This window comes from Colossoma macropomum, unplaced genomic scaffold (assembly GCF_904425465.1).
Source record: "Colossoma macropomum unplaced genomic scaffold, Colossoma_macropomum, whole genome shotgun sequence".
Classification (NCBI taxonomy): Eukaryota; Metazoa; Chordata; class Actinopteri; order Characiformes; family Serrasalmidae; genus Colossoma; species Colossoma macropomum.
In genome coordinates this window covers 19,409,584-19,426,834 of record NW_023494800.1, presented here as the reverse complement: position 1 = coordinate 19,426,834, position 17,251 = coordinate 19,409,584, and the positions used below count along the sequence as shown (strand labels likewise).

Genomic DNA, 17,251 nt, shown 5'->3' with positions numbered 1-17,251 from the left:
ATTTTTACACCACTACAACAAAATCATACAACAACCTCCTGTGAATAATAAGCACTTAAAAGGAAAGATACCAAAGGCAGTCAACTTACACAATAATGCTCACAAATACATGTTATTTGTAAAAGTGGGTCTATCCTTACCTCCTCCCACAGCCCCTTCCTCCAGTAGCTCTCCTGCTCTCCAGCCAGTCTGGTTCCCTGCCCATGAGCCCCCCAGAGAGTCGAGCCTGTGGTGAGCCCTCGGGAAGGGCTCAGAGTGCCCTGTGCGAGCTTCTAAATCAGACTTTGAGATGGTGAGAGGCCGTGGGGCTGGAGTGGAAGATGCCGGTAAAGGAAGGAGAGTGGAAGCCAGAGTGCCTGTGCTGGTATGCCCACCACCAGCCCCATCCATGCTGAGCACCCTGGCGTGAGTCTTTGCGCTGGCGGTGCTGGCCGAGCGCTGGGCACTCCGAGAGTGAGAGGGACCTACCGAGTCCACCTCACTAGGACTGGGAAGCTGAGGGGGTGGGGGGACAGGTGGGGAGGCAATGCCGGCATTGGCCAGGTCAGGAGAGTAGCAGGAAGTGGATGAGCTCGAGTCGTCTTCGTCGTCGTCGTCTTCATCATCCGAGCTGAAATGGCGCTGGGAGCCCAGACTGGACCCCGCACTCATGTCACTGCCATCGTCCTCATCACTGGAGTCCTCAAACAAGCTTTCGCTGTATGCTTTGGCGCCCAAGCGGCTGCGCACAGGGATGTAGTCTCTGCGTTGGCCACGACTGTGACCGTGACGTCTACGGTAGGAGCCGCAGTCAAAGCTGCTGCTGCCGGCAGTGCCACGTTTGCGGGGCGCTTTCCTTCGGCCAGGCCGGTGGCCCACGCTGCCCCCAGCACGCAGGAGCTTCAAGTCTTTGGGTCGCACCACCTGTTGCTGTTGAGCCTGCAGGGAGGGGGGCTCAGTCAGCAGGTAGGCCGGCGATGTGACAGGCAGGGCCGGCTCTGAGCACACCAGCCCCAGTGCCAATCCTGAGGGCACGGAGCTGGCCTGCCGTGGAGGAGGGAGTGGAGGAATGGGGATGCCCCTGTCCAAGTCACAAGCCTCTGAGGGGCCACTGCTGGAGGGGGATGAGTCTTGAAGGGACGAGAGGGGCAGCTGCGCAACATCCGCAGACAAAGGAGGCATGTCTTCCCCCTCCACCAGAGTTCTGTCCAGGCCCTGCCCGGAGGGGAGCTCTTTGGAGGGCGAACGTAGCAGCTCGCTGTCTGAAAGATCGTCTGTGTCACTGCCTCCCAGGAAGGTGGTGTCCTCCTGCTGCTGGCGGGTGCCCTGACCCTGAGCCGGCGCCACAGAGGGAGGGGCAAGGGCTGGATTTTTTGGCTGGCTCAGTGAAGGGCTCTCCAGCTGGGTAGAGTCTGTCTTTTCACTGCGGTAGCTGCTGACCGTGCTGAGAGTTTCCCGGTCGGTGGCCACGCCACCACCGCTAAAGCAGCTGTCTGTGGAACCAGCGGCCAGCGCTGCCCCGCCGCGACTACCTGGACGTTCCGCACCAGGGGCAAAGGTGACTGGGTCGAGGCCCAAGCCCAGTAGGTTCTCACTCAGTTCTTCACTCAAGCTGCTCTTGATAAGAGGGCTGAGAGGAGCATCACCCAGGCTTTCTGACTCACCTGAAGGGCCGAGAGGGGAGTAGCCCCCCAGGTGGCGATCCTCAGGGATTCGCTGAGGCTTCTGCTCTGCTGCTCCATCCACTCTTCTGCCCACCACCATCGGCTCTTTCTCTTCTCCGTCTTCCTGACTGGAAGGGGAGGGGGGAATCGAGGGACAGTCTGTTGGCTGAAGGCTCCCAAAGGCTCCACCCACTCCCATGAGTGCAGGGAAATCCCCAGCCAGGGCTGCAGCCAGGCAGGACTGAACCACACCGTTCGTTCCTACACGGGCACAAGCAGCACATAAGCTCTATCTAGTTCAACAGATATGCCTCATTATTTGGGCAGCCTACAAGTTTAAACAATGGAGCAGTTGTAATTCTTGTCATTTTTTTGTGTTTACTCTGCACAAAGACATCCAAGGGCTTATTAATTAGCTGAAGAAGGTTTGTTAAAGCAGGACAAACACTAAAATAAACAGACAGGGGAATTTTAGGAGCAGGCTTGGGAATCGCAGCTATAGGTAGAACCAGAAACAGTGCTAGATGTGGTACAACAGTTAAGGTTCAAGTCTTACTGATTGTATCCTGAGAGTTGTAGCGAAGGACCTCTCTGGGTGTAGAGGTCACATTTTCACTGCCCTGCTCTCGCATCAGCTCTTTGATATCTGGAAAAGCAAAAATGACAAATTATTTTGATTCAGTTTAATTTTGGTTAAAAAAAAGTAGATATGAATCAATATCACTGATCCTTTAATGATCAAGGGTAACAGCTCAGTTGTGGTATCAGTGGAAGGAAAGAAGTGTTAAATATTTAACAACACATCACTCATGCACAGAAAAATAACTATAGATCCTATACTATAGCTTTGATAAAAACATAAGCAAAAAGTACCCTTAGAGCCTCCTTGGTCTTCAAGATGTGGCAAAAATTCCTAGGTAAAGACAGACCAAAATATGTGGCTTAGACCATATAGTTTAGAAACTCTGCAAAATTAAAACATCCAGCTGTAAAGGCTTTCAGTCCTCACCGACACTTGGTTCAGTCCAAACAGGGAGTGCTGGGAGCTGCAGCGCACTGGAGGAGTTGAATTTACCTTTCTGAACACAGTCATCTCTACACCACCCCCACTGTCCCTAGGGAACAGACACAGCAACATGAGTTCAAAATTGACTGCTAAACACCAACACCATCAGTTGTCTACAGTCTTTAAATCTGCTTTACAAGAGCAGTAAGTGATGTTTACCACCAAAAAAGAGAAGAGAAATGCTATAAAAAGTGATGTCATTGTCTCTTTTGAAGACAAGGAGATGAAGACTGAAACCGCTTCATAGACTTGTATGAACCATTTTATCGTAAGTAGGTGCAGGTCCACAAATGCGCAATGCCATGTTCAGATGACATGACAACAGTGGGGCAAACTCACCATAGAAGAATAACATTTGCATGCTTATTAGTTAAAGCTGCTAAGGCAATACTAGTCACTTTCCCATAGGTTATTCAAGGAAGCAAATTACAGTTGAGTGGTGAGTTTCTGAACATTGCAGAAATAATGAGTCTGTGGCAAGCAACATAAGACCATACGAAAACAAAAAAAAATGAAGGAAGAAAACTAAGATCAGCATTGACAAAATATCAGTGTACACCAAGGTTGTGTTTTCCACGTGAAAAGCCCTCATCAAGGACAGAGGACATCAAAGGAGTTGCTTAGTTTCTGCTAGAAAGTAGGGTCAAATACTTTATTTGTTGTCAGACAAAGTCGACATAACCCAAAAGTTATGCTGCTTGTTTTTTCAAAAGTATAAACATGCATCCAAGTATAATAGTATTTTGGCACTGCAATACACGCTAACAGCATTCCTGCTACTATCAAATGAAAAAGCTATGATCGAATTTAAAACAGAAATCATCCATACAACTCTAGTTTCCATTCTGCAACAGATTGATGTAATACTGTTTGGTCTTCATCTGGAAGACTACATAATTTGTGCTGTCAGTCTGACACACAGCTTCAACTGCAAGAGAGGGCAAGGATAGGTTAGAAAAAGTTTGATCTTAAACAAACAGAACTGCTGCTCGATGCATTTGGTAGCTGTCGCACGCTACATGGACAGATAACTTACTGTCTAAGCTTGCTAGAACGACCACCATATCAATTATTGACTACACACAATCCAAAAACAGACATTTCTTATAGTTGCCAGCTACCTACCTGTTTCCCACATCTTTTGAGTGACACCGATAACACAGCCACAGACTGTTGTTCCACTATCAAATGAGAAGAGGGCAACTGCCTCTCCAAAATAATCTCCCACACCAACAGGTGCCAGTACAGAGTGCCAAGAACGCTGCAATACTGGTTGCTTTACAAGGCAAAGAAGTAAATTGCTTACTGCTCCTTTAAAGACCTTCTACTCCCAGAAGTTCAATACACCTAAAGGCATAGCTCTCCAAATATGTAAAATTAGACTAAGAATAAATGAAAGCCAATAGGAAGCTGCCTCTATGATGAATTTGCATAGACCGAACTGACCTTTACTATTTTTCAAATACCTGTGTTGGCTGCCATCATGAGCTCCGGATCCCTCGTCTCCCTCCTCCACTCTCTGGGGGTCTGTGGTGAGTGAGGCCTGTCTCTTCTCCACGATCTCGCCCAAGTCAAACATGGCATGCAGGCGGAAGTTCACCACCTTAATAGCAGTGAAGAAGACAGCCACCACAGCACAGTAAGCCCCTGCTACCACTATGCTGGAAGGCAGTGCCTGGAGAATGACAGAAAAGCAGAACAAGACAATAACAAGTCAGGAGAAACTATTCATTTACGATTTCAAAATCAGGATCAAAAAAAACACTGCTAGACATGCTTGTGCCAGCCTACCTAATTATATTATCAAACATCTTAGAGTTCAAACATATGATTTAATATAGTAACCGGTTAAACCGGTGTTGCTACAGTTTTGCTACCGCTGAAGAGTTGATAAAGATTTGACAAGGCTTCCTCTTTCAACAGACACTTCATCTTCATATTCAAACACTAATTAAAAAGAAAATCAAGAGACTAACCAAATACTTTAAGTGACAAATTCTATACAGACTCAAAACTCATTGCTACACTGCTTTCTGCCAACAATAATATAAACTGATGTTGTATGTTATTAAAGGGGTCATACGGTGTCAAAACTTCCCTCACATTTTTTTTAAAAAAAAGGAGTCTGACTTAGTACATAAATACTTCTAAGTTTCGTACACCATCATTCACTCTTCAATCCATACAGTACATACATCAAAAATAAACTGCAAAAATAGATCGTTTTGAACTCTGTTTTTGTGATGTAATGTAAATCAACACATTTACATATATCCGCTTATTCTGCCTTCAACAGTTTAGCTCCACCCGTTCATGTCAAACTTATAAGGAGTGTTTCACGCTGGACTGCTTTTTGAATGAGACATTAAAGAGCAGCCAGTCAGAACAGCGGCCACTTACATATATGAGTCGTAAAGTGCAATGACAAAAATAACCTGTTTAATACTAGAGGATAAAAAGAGGCGACATGTTCAATGGACACACAAAAATGAATTAGGACCATTTTTACTATGTAAAACCTGACAAATTATAAACATCAAAGTAAATGTAAATAAAAACAAAAGAATAAAAAACAAGAAAAACACAGGATGTGGGCCCTTAAAAACCAATTTTCATAGCTGCTTTTTTGTTTGTTTTTTGTGAAATGTGTGTTTCTCAAATAAGACACACTGGACAAATGGGCTCCCATGGACATGGAAGGAGACAAAACCGTGTAAATATACAGGACTAATGCAGCAACGCAATGTGGTCTAACTATTGTGTTATTACTTAGATCGTAGGGTAAAGCATGATTAAGAGAATGCATGCAGTCTTGTAGCTCAGCTAGGACTATTTTACTACTCAGCATTCATTTGATTGTTGGAGGTAGTGACACATTTCTATAGGTCATCACTTTCCAGTTCCTTTCAGGTATATTAAACATAGGTAATTGAAGCTATAAAAAAATCCTAAAAAATAGCTATGAAGCTAAAATAACTTTCGTGCAAAACAAATCTGTTATGCTAAAATTCTTAACTTTATTAATTAATTATTCATATAGATACCAGAGGACATGTTATTGAACTGTACATGTTTGTTGCTGAACAGGAATATATTAAAAAAAGAGTGAATGCAGTTGGATATCCTGAAGAACCCTACACTGTATCTACTTAAGCAGCTTTCAGAAAGAAACTTTCTACTTTCAAGGAAAAAAAGGCATACTAAAATCATTTTAAAAACCGTGAACAGTAACTTGGGGAAAAACACACTGGACTGCCAGTTTAAGAAGTATCTACATAAAATGTACTAATGATTGCACGACAGGACAATTTCTATATTATGTAATTTGTTATTCTATGACATTGTTACGATGCAGACATTTGATGGTCAACCTGTTCAAAATTGTGACTTGACACTGTATCACTGTATCACTGTATTTGAGAGCTTATTGCAAGCTAGGGCACTGACCTCTAAATAAATCAGCGCCCATCACAATCCTTTTTTTACTTCCATTTTACTTCCTAAAACTTCAAGTTGCAATAACAGTGACTCAGCTGACTCGCAGCATTGGTTTGGCTCACAGGCTTTAAAGGAGGAAATCTTCACCCAAGGCATTCACATAACAAAATGACTGCATACGAAAACCATCCGTGCTGAGCCACACCAAGTGAAAGAATGCCACAGATGGTAAGATAACATTTGGGTTTTCCCACATAACTCGCCAGAAAGCTTAGATGCTCAGAAGGAGCATCTGAGCTTTTTGACCAGGTGATGAGATGACACAAACCGGGTCTCACGTAACCGAATTATTTCTAGTAGGTTTGATGGACACCTTATTTCAGATTACTTACAATTTAAAAAATATTCTGGTAGTAAAGTCCTGTGGAATTTTCACAACTTTCCTTTACCATTTTACCCTAATGGTTTGCTAACTAAAAATGTATGTGATACCCTAAATATTCCAGATAATTAAAAGGAGTGTTAAGTCCTCTGCAACACATCTACACAAAGTTTTGCAAAAATCTAAATGTTAGGGATACAGTTCTGGTATCTGACCTAGACATTCAGAATTTGAATACCCATTTTGGTACTGGCATTAGCACATAGAGATAAGTAAATAACAATGAGCCTGTCAACGTTCATCCAGGCTACAACTGTTACATGTCCACTCACAAACATCTACAAGGCTCTCCTCACCAAGACTTTCGAGACTTCCCATTTTATTTATTTAATTATTGATAATTAATAAAAGTGACAAGTTTCTTTCCCCAGACACACTGACATAGCCTTTCTTACATTTTACGAATACTGTACTTTCCCACAAGTGATCTTCTTTGACTTTTTTTTTTTTGCTCAACAGCACCGGATTTTTCTGATTTGATGCAAGTACTTCATGTAGATGTTTAATCAGACAAACGTGTTACATAAGACACAAAAAAGTCTTGAATTAGTCAAAGCACAGACGTGTGTGTCTCATTGGACAAATACACCGATTTGGCCAATACATCAAACTAAATTAAGTTATTGCACTGCAATAGAACAGAACAATTAGGTGATGTTGGGCTCCTGCGTTAGAGTATCTGCATTTTATTCGTTTTACTGCCTTTGTAACCCTACAGACATAAAAGTTCTATTTCTCCTTAATGCTAACACAGCTTAATATAGTCCTGATGTCTTCATTATGTATCTGCATCAGCAGATACGCACATGAAAAATATGGAATATCAGCACTGACCTGCAATTGACCCCTCCTTAAAAATAAAGTTTTAATTAAGAGAACACCCACACTCACCATGTACAGGAGAAAGGGGAAGGCCAAAAGGAATATCCAGAGGTAGAGGTGGAAACAGTTGGAGAAGGTGCTCTGATGTGGGTCAACGTACCAGCCTCCGGTAAGGGAGGCCCACACCCCCTGACGCAATATCTGTAGTGCTTGAGAGCCCATCTTTATCTTTTAGATGAGATGACACAAGCCAGGACTACTTCCACGTAGCTGAAGTCCCTTTCTCAAAGTCTCTGCAGTATCACTTCCATCGGGGACCACTGCTGGACGTTCAACTCATCAAGCAAGGCTATCCAACAATTAGCATTGACTGGGATAAGTGACAGAGTCCTAGTCTGTGCTCCTTCTGTAGAAACGGATATAGTCACATGCTTCTCCAGCAGACCTTGTACAGTGCAGTTCATGAAGGGTTTTTGGCACAATTCCGATACAAGGACTACACGAAAACATTCATGTTGAGCAATCATCAAAACAGCTTGGTTTGGTTTCTTTACAATCCTCCAGCTCTCTTAAGTTACACACTTGAATAAACAGAAAGGTCATTCTGATGACTACCTTCAAAGCAACAAGGAACTGTGAATCTACATATTATAGGCATGATCATTTACACCATACCAGACTGATCCAGAGGGTGTGTCCTAATTTTAATCATCTAACATGGAAAAAGCTACCCTTACTGATGAGCTTGGTTTATCTCGTCACATTAAAAATTCAGTAGATATGCATTTATGCAATTGCAACAGGCCTTAAGAGATTTTAAATGGACAACGTATAAAGGTTTCACCATTCGCTACGACTATTGCTGTGTTCTAGCTACAAATATGGTATACAGCTTCAGACTCCTGAGATGTTACACACCAGCATCTGCCAGGTTTCAGAATAAAGCTGGAAACCTGCTCCATTTGTAAAGATATGTAACGCGGAATACCTAGAGATGCTAAATGGACCGTTTTGATAGAGATCTAAGTGGTTAAGCCAAGTTGCCTTTTTATTTTAATCTGACTGAAGGAGCTTTAAAGACACCTGGTCTAGGCGGAAATAATGTTAGCCACTTTGTCATCACCTTACCTCGGCTAACTCATTGTCAAGGCTAGCTAATACTCAGGACAATATCACTTTTTGATGGTCATTCAGAGTGCGTTAATCATTCATTACGCTGGCCAAATACCATAACAAACCAATACTGTATATCGGTTGACCCAAAGTTAGCCAGCTAGCAAGATAAGTTACAGAATTGAGATGGCCTAACAATTCCAGTTAAAGTAGCTAACAATTTACATTAAAAGCTTAGCTAATTAACGTTAAGTGTCTAACCTATCAACTGAATATTTTTATTTGTTTGCTGAGTGTACATACAATCTATACAATTTATGCTTCAGAACCTCTGACTCTAAGCAGCAACTAAGTTTGCTCGCATAGTGTGCCAGAAAGGAAGCAAGCTAGGTTACCTAACGTTACGCTAGCTTTTAACGGCAGTTGGAAGTTAGTTAGCGTTAGCTAGCTAACTTATCTGATTAGCGACAGCAGGCAAGTTGACACAACAAACAACCAAAACAGCCAAACGGCAAAGCACCAGAACAATCAAATCACAACTCGGCTGCTTGTTTAGCAAAGAAAAATGTTTGGAATATTGTTAGCAAGTCCCTAATCTAGCTAGCTAGCTAATTCTTTCAGAACGGCTCTTTTCAGTAATGCCACTATTAGCTAAATCTCTTGAAATTCACTGGCTATGCAGCACTCTCGCCAGAGAAACTGGGAAAATGATTAGTTCAGTTTCGTAAAACGCTTAATTATTTCTTTAGACGCCTTGCCAGCTCTTCATTAACCAACGTAAGTGAATGAATAACACCCAGGTCTAGACTCGAAAACCACAATTTCGCAAACTAGCTTGCTAAGTAGTCGGCGAGTAAGCAAGCAGTAGCGTACAGTATACTCGGTTATGTTAGCGAGGCCACTTTGCCGTAAACGGAATACATGAATACAGCTCGACAGCCCAGAGATATTAAAACACAATCGTATCTAGCAAGGTCGGAACAAAATAAAAAAACAAAATAAATGGTCAAATTATTCCGCCGTTTTACCGCTTCTCGAAAATCCCCCTATCCAGTTCATGAGCTCGGGTGGCTGCAGTTATTTCCTTGGCTAGCTAGCTCGGCAGCTAGCAGCTCGCTGACTGATCATTGTGTTTTATGGAGCAAGCTAGCTGACCGACTAGCCTGCTAAATCTGTTGAGCTGGCAGCAAGCCACAGAAACTACACAGATATCCACAAAGCTGTGAGTAAATAAAACACGTAAAATATCTGTAGTTATTTATGTGTTCGTCGTTGTAGCCATTTCTGCATGTCCCCTCACGCAGCGTATAATAAATCCTTCCAAATCTCGCCTTTCAACCTGCTAATAACTTCCACTGCCGAATTCGTCCATTCACACAGGTAGCAAACGCCCACTGACAGGAAGGGGACAACGTTGAACGTGATTGGCTGAAGAGCGACTCTGTCACGATGCACACGGCTGCTGATTGGCTGTTTCAGAAAATCCGCCCATACAGTGACCTCTTTCCTCTTGCACACATTTCCTAAACTGCCATTGGTCAGAGCGCCAGTCGGTCTTTAGAACAACCAACGCTACACGACTCACCTGAGGAGGTGAAACATTAAAAATAAACGAATTAAATAAATATACATGATAATCAAATGGCTATTACATCTGTGATTAATTACGCATGGCTAACTTAGATCAGATTGCAAATCGTAAATATTCAGTTCACTTCAGTGATTTTCTAAATTTGTTTTTTACAAATGCAAATAAAAATACGCTCTCTGAAAGCAGGTTCAGAGAAATTCGTGTTTCACCCTCAAATGAGTGAGTCGAGGGCGACAGCGGCAGGAAAAACTTCCTAAGAACATGAGGAAGAAACATTCAGAGAGGAACTCAGACTCAAAAGGGGAACCCACCATCCACTGCGCCGCACCGGATAGTGGAGTTATGATACAAGCAGAATAAACCTTAAAGATTAGACATTCTTAGACCAGGCCCTCTGGTTATACGGTGGAACGCACTGTGAGATAAACAAGCGACTACTGTAAATGTATGTCAATTAAGGAGCTATAACACAACAGGCAAATTCATAGTTTGTGAATTCTAAAGTTTTCCAGAAAATGATTTCTTATATTGGCGTTGTGAAATGTTTCCATTTTCAAACCGTTTGTAGCCGTTAGATCATTTTAATCCTCACATATACGAACTGCAGTTGATTATGCGCGACAGTGTTTTTCCTTTAGTGGACAGCAGATGGCAGTCTCATCATTCACAATTTTATATTATTTTGCACCCAGTTTTACTTTAGCAGAGAAAATGTGTAGTGAGGAGAATTGCCATTATTGTTTTCCGGGTTTGTCAAACGCTAGAGAGCACAAAATCATGGTTTGTAAATGCTTGAACATTTTTTATATAGAATAATCCATTCATTTTCTAAGCACAGAACAACATAAAACATTTTGAGCTCTAGTTATAGGAATTTATAAAGGCGCCTCATGTACGTTCATGACGCAAACCGCTTCACTTCGCTGCTCCACTCATCAACCAATCAACTGTCAGCGGCAGTAATGCTAACCAATCAGCACTCAGTAACAGTAATGCCGTCATACTGCCCAAAACCTGTTTGGTGTAGAAAAAAAGAAACACACAGGGAGGATTTTCTTTGCTTTTTTAGTGAAATACATCGTTGTGTTTACCCCCATTCATTTAGGAGTCGCTCGCGGGCACCCTCTGGTGTGTTGCAGTCATGTTTTTGGTATAACAGGAGAAATAAGAAGTGGCCATTCTCCCCTTAAACTGGCTCTGCAGGCAAAATTTCTTTTCGTAGGATATAGACCTCTGAAGTTGTGTCATTCTCTAGTTCGCATTATGCCCATATTTAGAACTCTGTGCAATTTTTCTATACCTGAAAAAAGGGGGTTTTCAAAAAATCGACTCTATCACACTCAGTGGTATGTAAAACTGTTCAAAACCTGATACAAACAGGCAAGCTAAATAAACGACACAGGCTACTAAGATGCAACTCTTGGTGAGATAGCTTTATGACTATAGGTTACTTTCTGTTTGTTAGCGCCAAGCTTACAACAGTAGTGTACATTTACTTCTTACAGTGGGATTAATACTAGGTAGTACTAGCTGAAACACCTGAGGTTCTTTACTTTCCCTGCTATTTTTTGTAATAATCTTAATTCTTCCAATACTTTAGTAAATATCTTTGGTCAAATGTAAAAACTGTGAAATATAGGAGAACTCTAGAACTCCAGCTGTTCAGAGTGGTTTGATGTGGAACGCTCTATTCTAGAAAAACTCACAGTAGTGGCAATAGGAACCAGACATCTGACGAGCTTAATGCCTGTAAAAGTGATTGCAATAATTGGTTATGAATAACTGTCTGATGTGTGAGACATTGTTTTTTTGAAAAGCTTTTGGCCTAAAACATTTTTATTCACAGTTATGGCAGAGAGACACATGCAAAACAGTACTTATAAAATATATATATTTTTCTGATATATCACTATACATAAAACACCTGTAGGTTCAATGGTGGTTTTGAATAATAAATAAAATGTCTGTATTTGTGTTGTACGTTGGTTCCTATTACCACAAGACATCTGAGTTGGTACCTTTCTCTACAATGAGCCATTTCACATTAAACTGCTCTGAATGACTGATTGTCAATTAATTAATTAATTTAATTAATATATTAGTTGACTATTGTTTATTCAAAATATGCAAAAACTTCAACAGTAAAACATAGTTACTTGTAGTAAACGTTCAAATATTATATCAATTCTTAACATATTCAAAATTTAAATGTCCCCAGTAGGTCTTTTAAACCTACCCATTGCTTGAATTAGACACCTGGAATCCTTTCTTTACTGCAAGTTTATTAAGACCTGATGTCAAGTGTCTATACTGGCTGAACTGCAGCTAGATGTTGGGTGATATGACTGGTGTGGAACTGTGTACAATTGTGTAAAATTGAGGTGTTACCACTGTCCCATACACTGTTGTTAGGGGAAAAGAGTCAGAGCACACATTACATTGCAGTGCATGCTGGGGATGCATTGTGAAACAGGCTAATATTAATAGAATAAAATACTTTTGTGGGCAGAATAGGATTGTCTTCTGGCCTACAGGCCTTGTGTTGGACACATGGGGTTTAATGTGTACTGAAGTTACAATATCCTTTTGTATATCATATAAGGAATAACACAAAACTTGCTGTGCATAAAAATAAGTATATGTAAAATATATATAAGATCATGACGTGAAGACAAATAACTTGAACAAATTAATGAAGCTGGATAAAATGCTACTTATTTTAAACAATTGAAAGCTAAACATTTGAGTTTGTTTACCAGTGCATAGTTGATTGCTCAGTATATGTTTTGAGAAAGGTTAAGAAGGCAAAGTGTTTAGCCTGTTTTTTGGGGATTTCCTGAAATTTGAATCAGGCCTCTGGGTGTACTGTGTTTAATCTTTCTCTTTGAGGTTACGTCAGCATGTTAAAAAACTGTTTCTTTTGTGTGATTTAGTAATTTTTCCAAATTCAAGCTTTTACAACCAAACAACGCAGCACATTCTTCTGAAATGTTGAGGCCCTTATCCTGTCATAGAGAACATTGATTGTCATTTATACTACTTCAATAAATGTTCCAATTTGGTCCAGGGCAATCAATAACAGCATACTTTACATAAGCCTTATGGAATTTACTCCCCCTGTTTTCCAAACTCTCACAGCTCTTTGTCTGAACTCTTTCCAGTTTGTGCAGACCAATGGGTCTACTATTTTTCTCTATAGTCTGTTGGAGTAGTTCTGTGTCTGTTAAAATGTAACAAACAAAATCTACCTATAAAACACATTCAAAGTTGTATCAGTTCATTCATTCATTCATTCATTCATTCATTCATTTATCATGTAAACCTGAACACTCTTCACTTAAAGGAGTTTAGTTAAACAATATTGCCATAAAATATAAGCCTTGTCTGAAGCTCATTAAATATCTTTGGGGAAGCCATATGGAATACTAAAAATCTGAGACTTTCAGTCTTGCCTTAAACCCCAGCTAAACCATGTATGTAGCAGGTTTAAGATAAATCTTGGTTAAACCACAGACACAGCAACATCTAGTGGAAGATTTCTAAATGATATAGATTAATGTAATTTCTAAATGATACAGCAGTTGTGTTTAGTTTAAACTGTAAGTGCTCTTAAAAACATAACTTTCAAGAATACAGCAAAGCAGTTTAAGAACCCACATGATTTATTTAGGTTTTAAACTATGTAAAACACTAAACTGCAGATCTAAGCTACTGACAGTTTAATAACAAATCTAAGTTTGAGTAGAGTAGTTGAAAATTTGAATGAAAAAAGAAAAAATAAAGCTTTTATTTTGGAAATGTAATGTGATATAATTTTTAGTTTTCTCCTTTAATATGCCACCACTTTTTCTTCAAAAAGGTCATCAAGAATTCTGTTAGTCTTCCCTCTCACTTGAAGCAAGAAAACAAAATCACTTATGAAAGCAGTTATTGTGAATGTCTGATAATGCTTAATTCAGCTTGTATGAACAGACGAGCAAGACGCAGCTTTGCTTATTTTGTGTGATAGTGTACAGCTTTTGCTTTTATATTTCATGTCTCAGTACCTTTCATCTGTAAGTCAATTATGTTAAGGAGCTGATCATTTTTTCTCCCTCTTTTCAAATTGATGATTTCCCACACCTATAGTTGCACTAGTTTTAGTATTACCTTTCTGCAAGATTATCTTTGTCATTGTTACCAGCGCTTCCAGTAAGACTAGCAGTCTATGGATGTTTGTCCAGCCTTGGACAGTGACTGCATATGCATCAGCTTTGGAGGCTGCAAACCAGGGGTTTCCATGGTCTGCACATTTTTGTGTTTTCCTTGCATTACCATACCTGACCCAGCATAAGAGAAGCTTGTTAATTAGTGGTAAACAATGTCCTGTCGACCTAAGAAGCAGATACAAAATTCTGCTCTCCTATTGGCTGCGCTGGGCCCGAAGATTTTTGAAGGAGGCTGAAAACCAGTGACCCTCCATTGCTACTTTGGTAAACAGTGCAAGTGGCCAGATGTGACGACAGAGCGACTTTGAGATCAAAATCTTTGTAGCAAAACCTTTATATTTTTATACTTTTAAAGCATTTAAAGCTACACTATATGAGATTTGGGGATTTGGAGACCTCTCTTGTGAAAATGTGTAATTGCACGCAACATGTAGAAGTACATTTTGTAGTGTTGGTTATGTTTTGGACCCCTTCCAAGAGCAGAAGAAACTGATGACTTTGAGTGCACTGAGAGTGTATTCAAAAAGAATTCAGCCAAAATGTGTGAAGGACGAGTCTTTTGAGGATGTGAGTGAATTATCTACTATTGTAATTAAGTCATATCAGTATAATATTGCTTTTGCATTTGAGATCTAAACACTGAGCCATGCCTTCTTATTGAGTGTTACTAAAGACATGACGTGGTTTGAGAACCTCCCTAAAGTAGTACTTAATTATTATTATTATTTCAGTCTTTACTGACCGGCGGCAGTACTTGCATAGAATTATTGTGTTTCTTTCCTCCTGACTCAATAATGTTCAATTCTAACAAAAGCATATTACAAAATCTTACTCAGTGCCTAATGAGTAACCTAATGAGTCATTGTGGCAACCTTTATTTAGAGTCACTCTGCAGTTTCCAGACTAAAATGCTACGCTACAGAACTAGACTCTGTGGATAATCAAAACCAGGCAGTTTGGAAATGACACATGAAATGAAGTTAACTTCTGACCACAAACAGAACTCTAATTAGTTGAATGACCTTATGTAACGCTTGTCCAACCTCAGTAGCTAAGAAAACACATTTGTGGGTGAAGCAATGTCTGATTAAAATGACTAAACAAAATGGGCACAAACAAAGCACTGGGTGGGGGTGGGGTAGGGGGTGGGGGGTTACAAAGATTGTTTCCACTGTATGATATGTGTTTCATATATTCTCACTAGTTACTTCATTAGGTACACTTATCTTGTACCCACACTCATTGTCAATTTTCTCTGGTTCACTCATGGTGTGCATTTTGTAGTTCAACAACAGACTGAACTCCATTTGTTTCTCTGCATAATTTGTTAGCTTTTCTTTACCCTGTTCTTCAGTGGTCAAGACACCCTACAGGACCACCACAAAGCAGGTGATATTTGGGTAGTGGATCATTTTCAGCTGCAGTGCCCACTCACTGCCATCTCTATTAGACACACTTACCTTGTCAGTCCACCTTGTAGATGTACAGCCAGAGACAAAATTTAATTTGTTAGTCATCCTCTAGTCCTTCATCAGTGGTCTGTTTCTGGCCACAGGATGCTGCTTGATATTTTTGGTCAGCAAACTAATAGTTAAAAATTCCAGCAACACTGCGATGTGTAATCAACTCTATGCAGTGTGGACCTGGTTAAATGAAAAATAAGTGTAGAAACAAGGCAGGTGCAGCAAAAAAGGGGCAGGTGAATGTATGTTAACTTCGATATAATCAGTATAATCAAATAGGTTTTCCCTGTTACTCTGTTATCAGATTAACTAGAACATTATTGGCTGTCTGTGTGTGAAATTTTGTCCCTTTGTGTTGAGCTGCTTGTGAGCAATGAGGGGTGAAAAGAGATGTGAGCATTTAAACACAATAAAACACTTCTAGAAATGTTGACTCGCTTGCTCATCTGTGAAGATGAAAATCCAGATTGCTTCTTTTTCTTTTTCCACCTGTGTATATTCCATTAACATTATTGAAGACAAAAAGGCATAGTTCAACTGAGGAACCTCCAAAACAGGCAGAAATGGCATTTAGTGGCTACTGTGAAAAGGGGTCCATATACTTCCAGTGCGTATATCCAGTTCTAATTTACATACATTTTTGCTTTTACTTTGTACTTATAAATACAAACAAAAATGTAGTCATAAGCATAAACAATGACATGTAAAAAACATACATGGGCAAAAAGTATTTAGATCCTTCAAATGAATAATATTAGTACTTTACTGAGAAACCGTATTGGCAAACGCAGCTTTGAGATGTTTATGGTAAAAAGTACTTTGCTTTTGCAGTATTGTGATTCACTTTGGCCCATTTCTCATCTTTAATTCCTCAAGGTTACAGGGGTCTTCCTGAGTAACACGGAATTTCAAAATCCTCTACAAATTTTCAAAGGGAGGGATTTTCAAGGAGATTGGTCAGGCCATGCAAGCACCTTCACCTTTTTTTAGAAAATAGTCTTGACTCTTGAGTTTTTCTCTTAGGTTTTGTGTGCAGGAACAGATGATTGTGCAGTTCATTGCTGATTGTTCTCTGTGTAACTGTTGTTTCTGCTGCTTTCAGGTTGTCCTGCAGCTCTTTTTGATGGACTGATGATTGTGAGCATGTTGCGAGAGTATTCAAATAGAACTCTGTCATAACTTGGTGAAGGACGTGTCTTCTGAATGATCTACTATTGTCATCATATCTTCATCAGTATAGCGTTGATTTTGATTTAAGATCTAAACACTGAGCTGTTTATTTTCAGGCTTTACAGGGTAACACGCTGCAGCACTTGCACACAATTATTGTTTCTTTTCTCCTGACTCAGTAATGCTACTGCTTTCAATTTCAACAACAGCATCTTATAAAATCTTAGTGTCTAATGAGTAACCTAATGAGTCATTGTAGCAACCTTTATTTAGAGTCACTCTGCAGTTTCCAGAC

General features: G+C 40.3%; 1 protein-coding gene across 1 annotated transcript in view; it reads right to left on the bottom strand.

The window, feature by feature from the left end:
• The window catches only part of LOC118819675 (pecanex-like protein 1), a 28,019-nt gene extending 18,112 nt beyond the window's left edge, over positions 1-9,907 (bottom strand). Inside the window, exons 1-6 of the mRNA XM_036587512.1 lie at positions 7,481-9,907; positions 4,176-4,384; positions 2,653-2,758; positions 2,517-2,556; positions 2,200-2,289; positions 141-1,904 (exon numbers count right to left, since the gene is read on the bottom strand). Coding sequence (XP_036443405.1) covers positions 141-1,904; positions 2,200-2,289; positions 2,517-2,556; positions 2,653-2,758; positions 4,176-4,384; positions 7,481-7,633 — 2,362 coding nt within the window. The 5' untranslated portion in view covers positions 7,634-9,907. The remainder of the gene's footprint in view (positions 1-140; positions 1,905-2,199; positions 2,290-2,516; positions 2,557-2,652; positions 2,759-4,175; positions 4,385-7,480) is intronic.
• Positions 9,908-17,251: the final 7,344 nt, after the last annotated feature.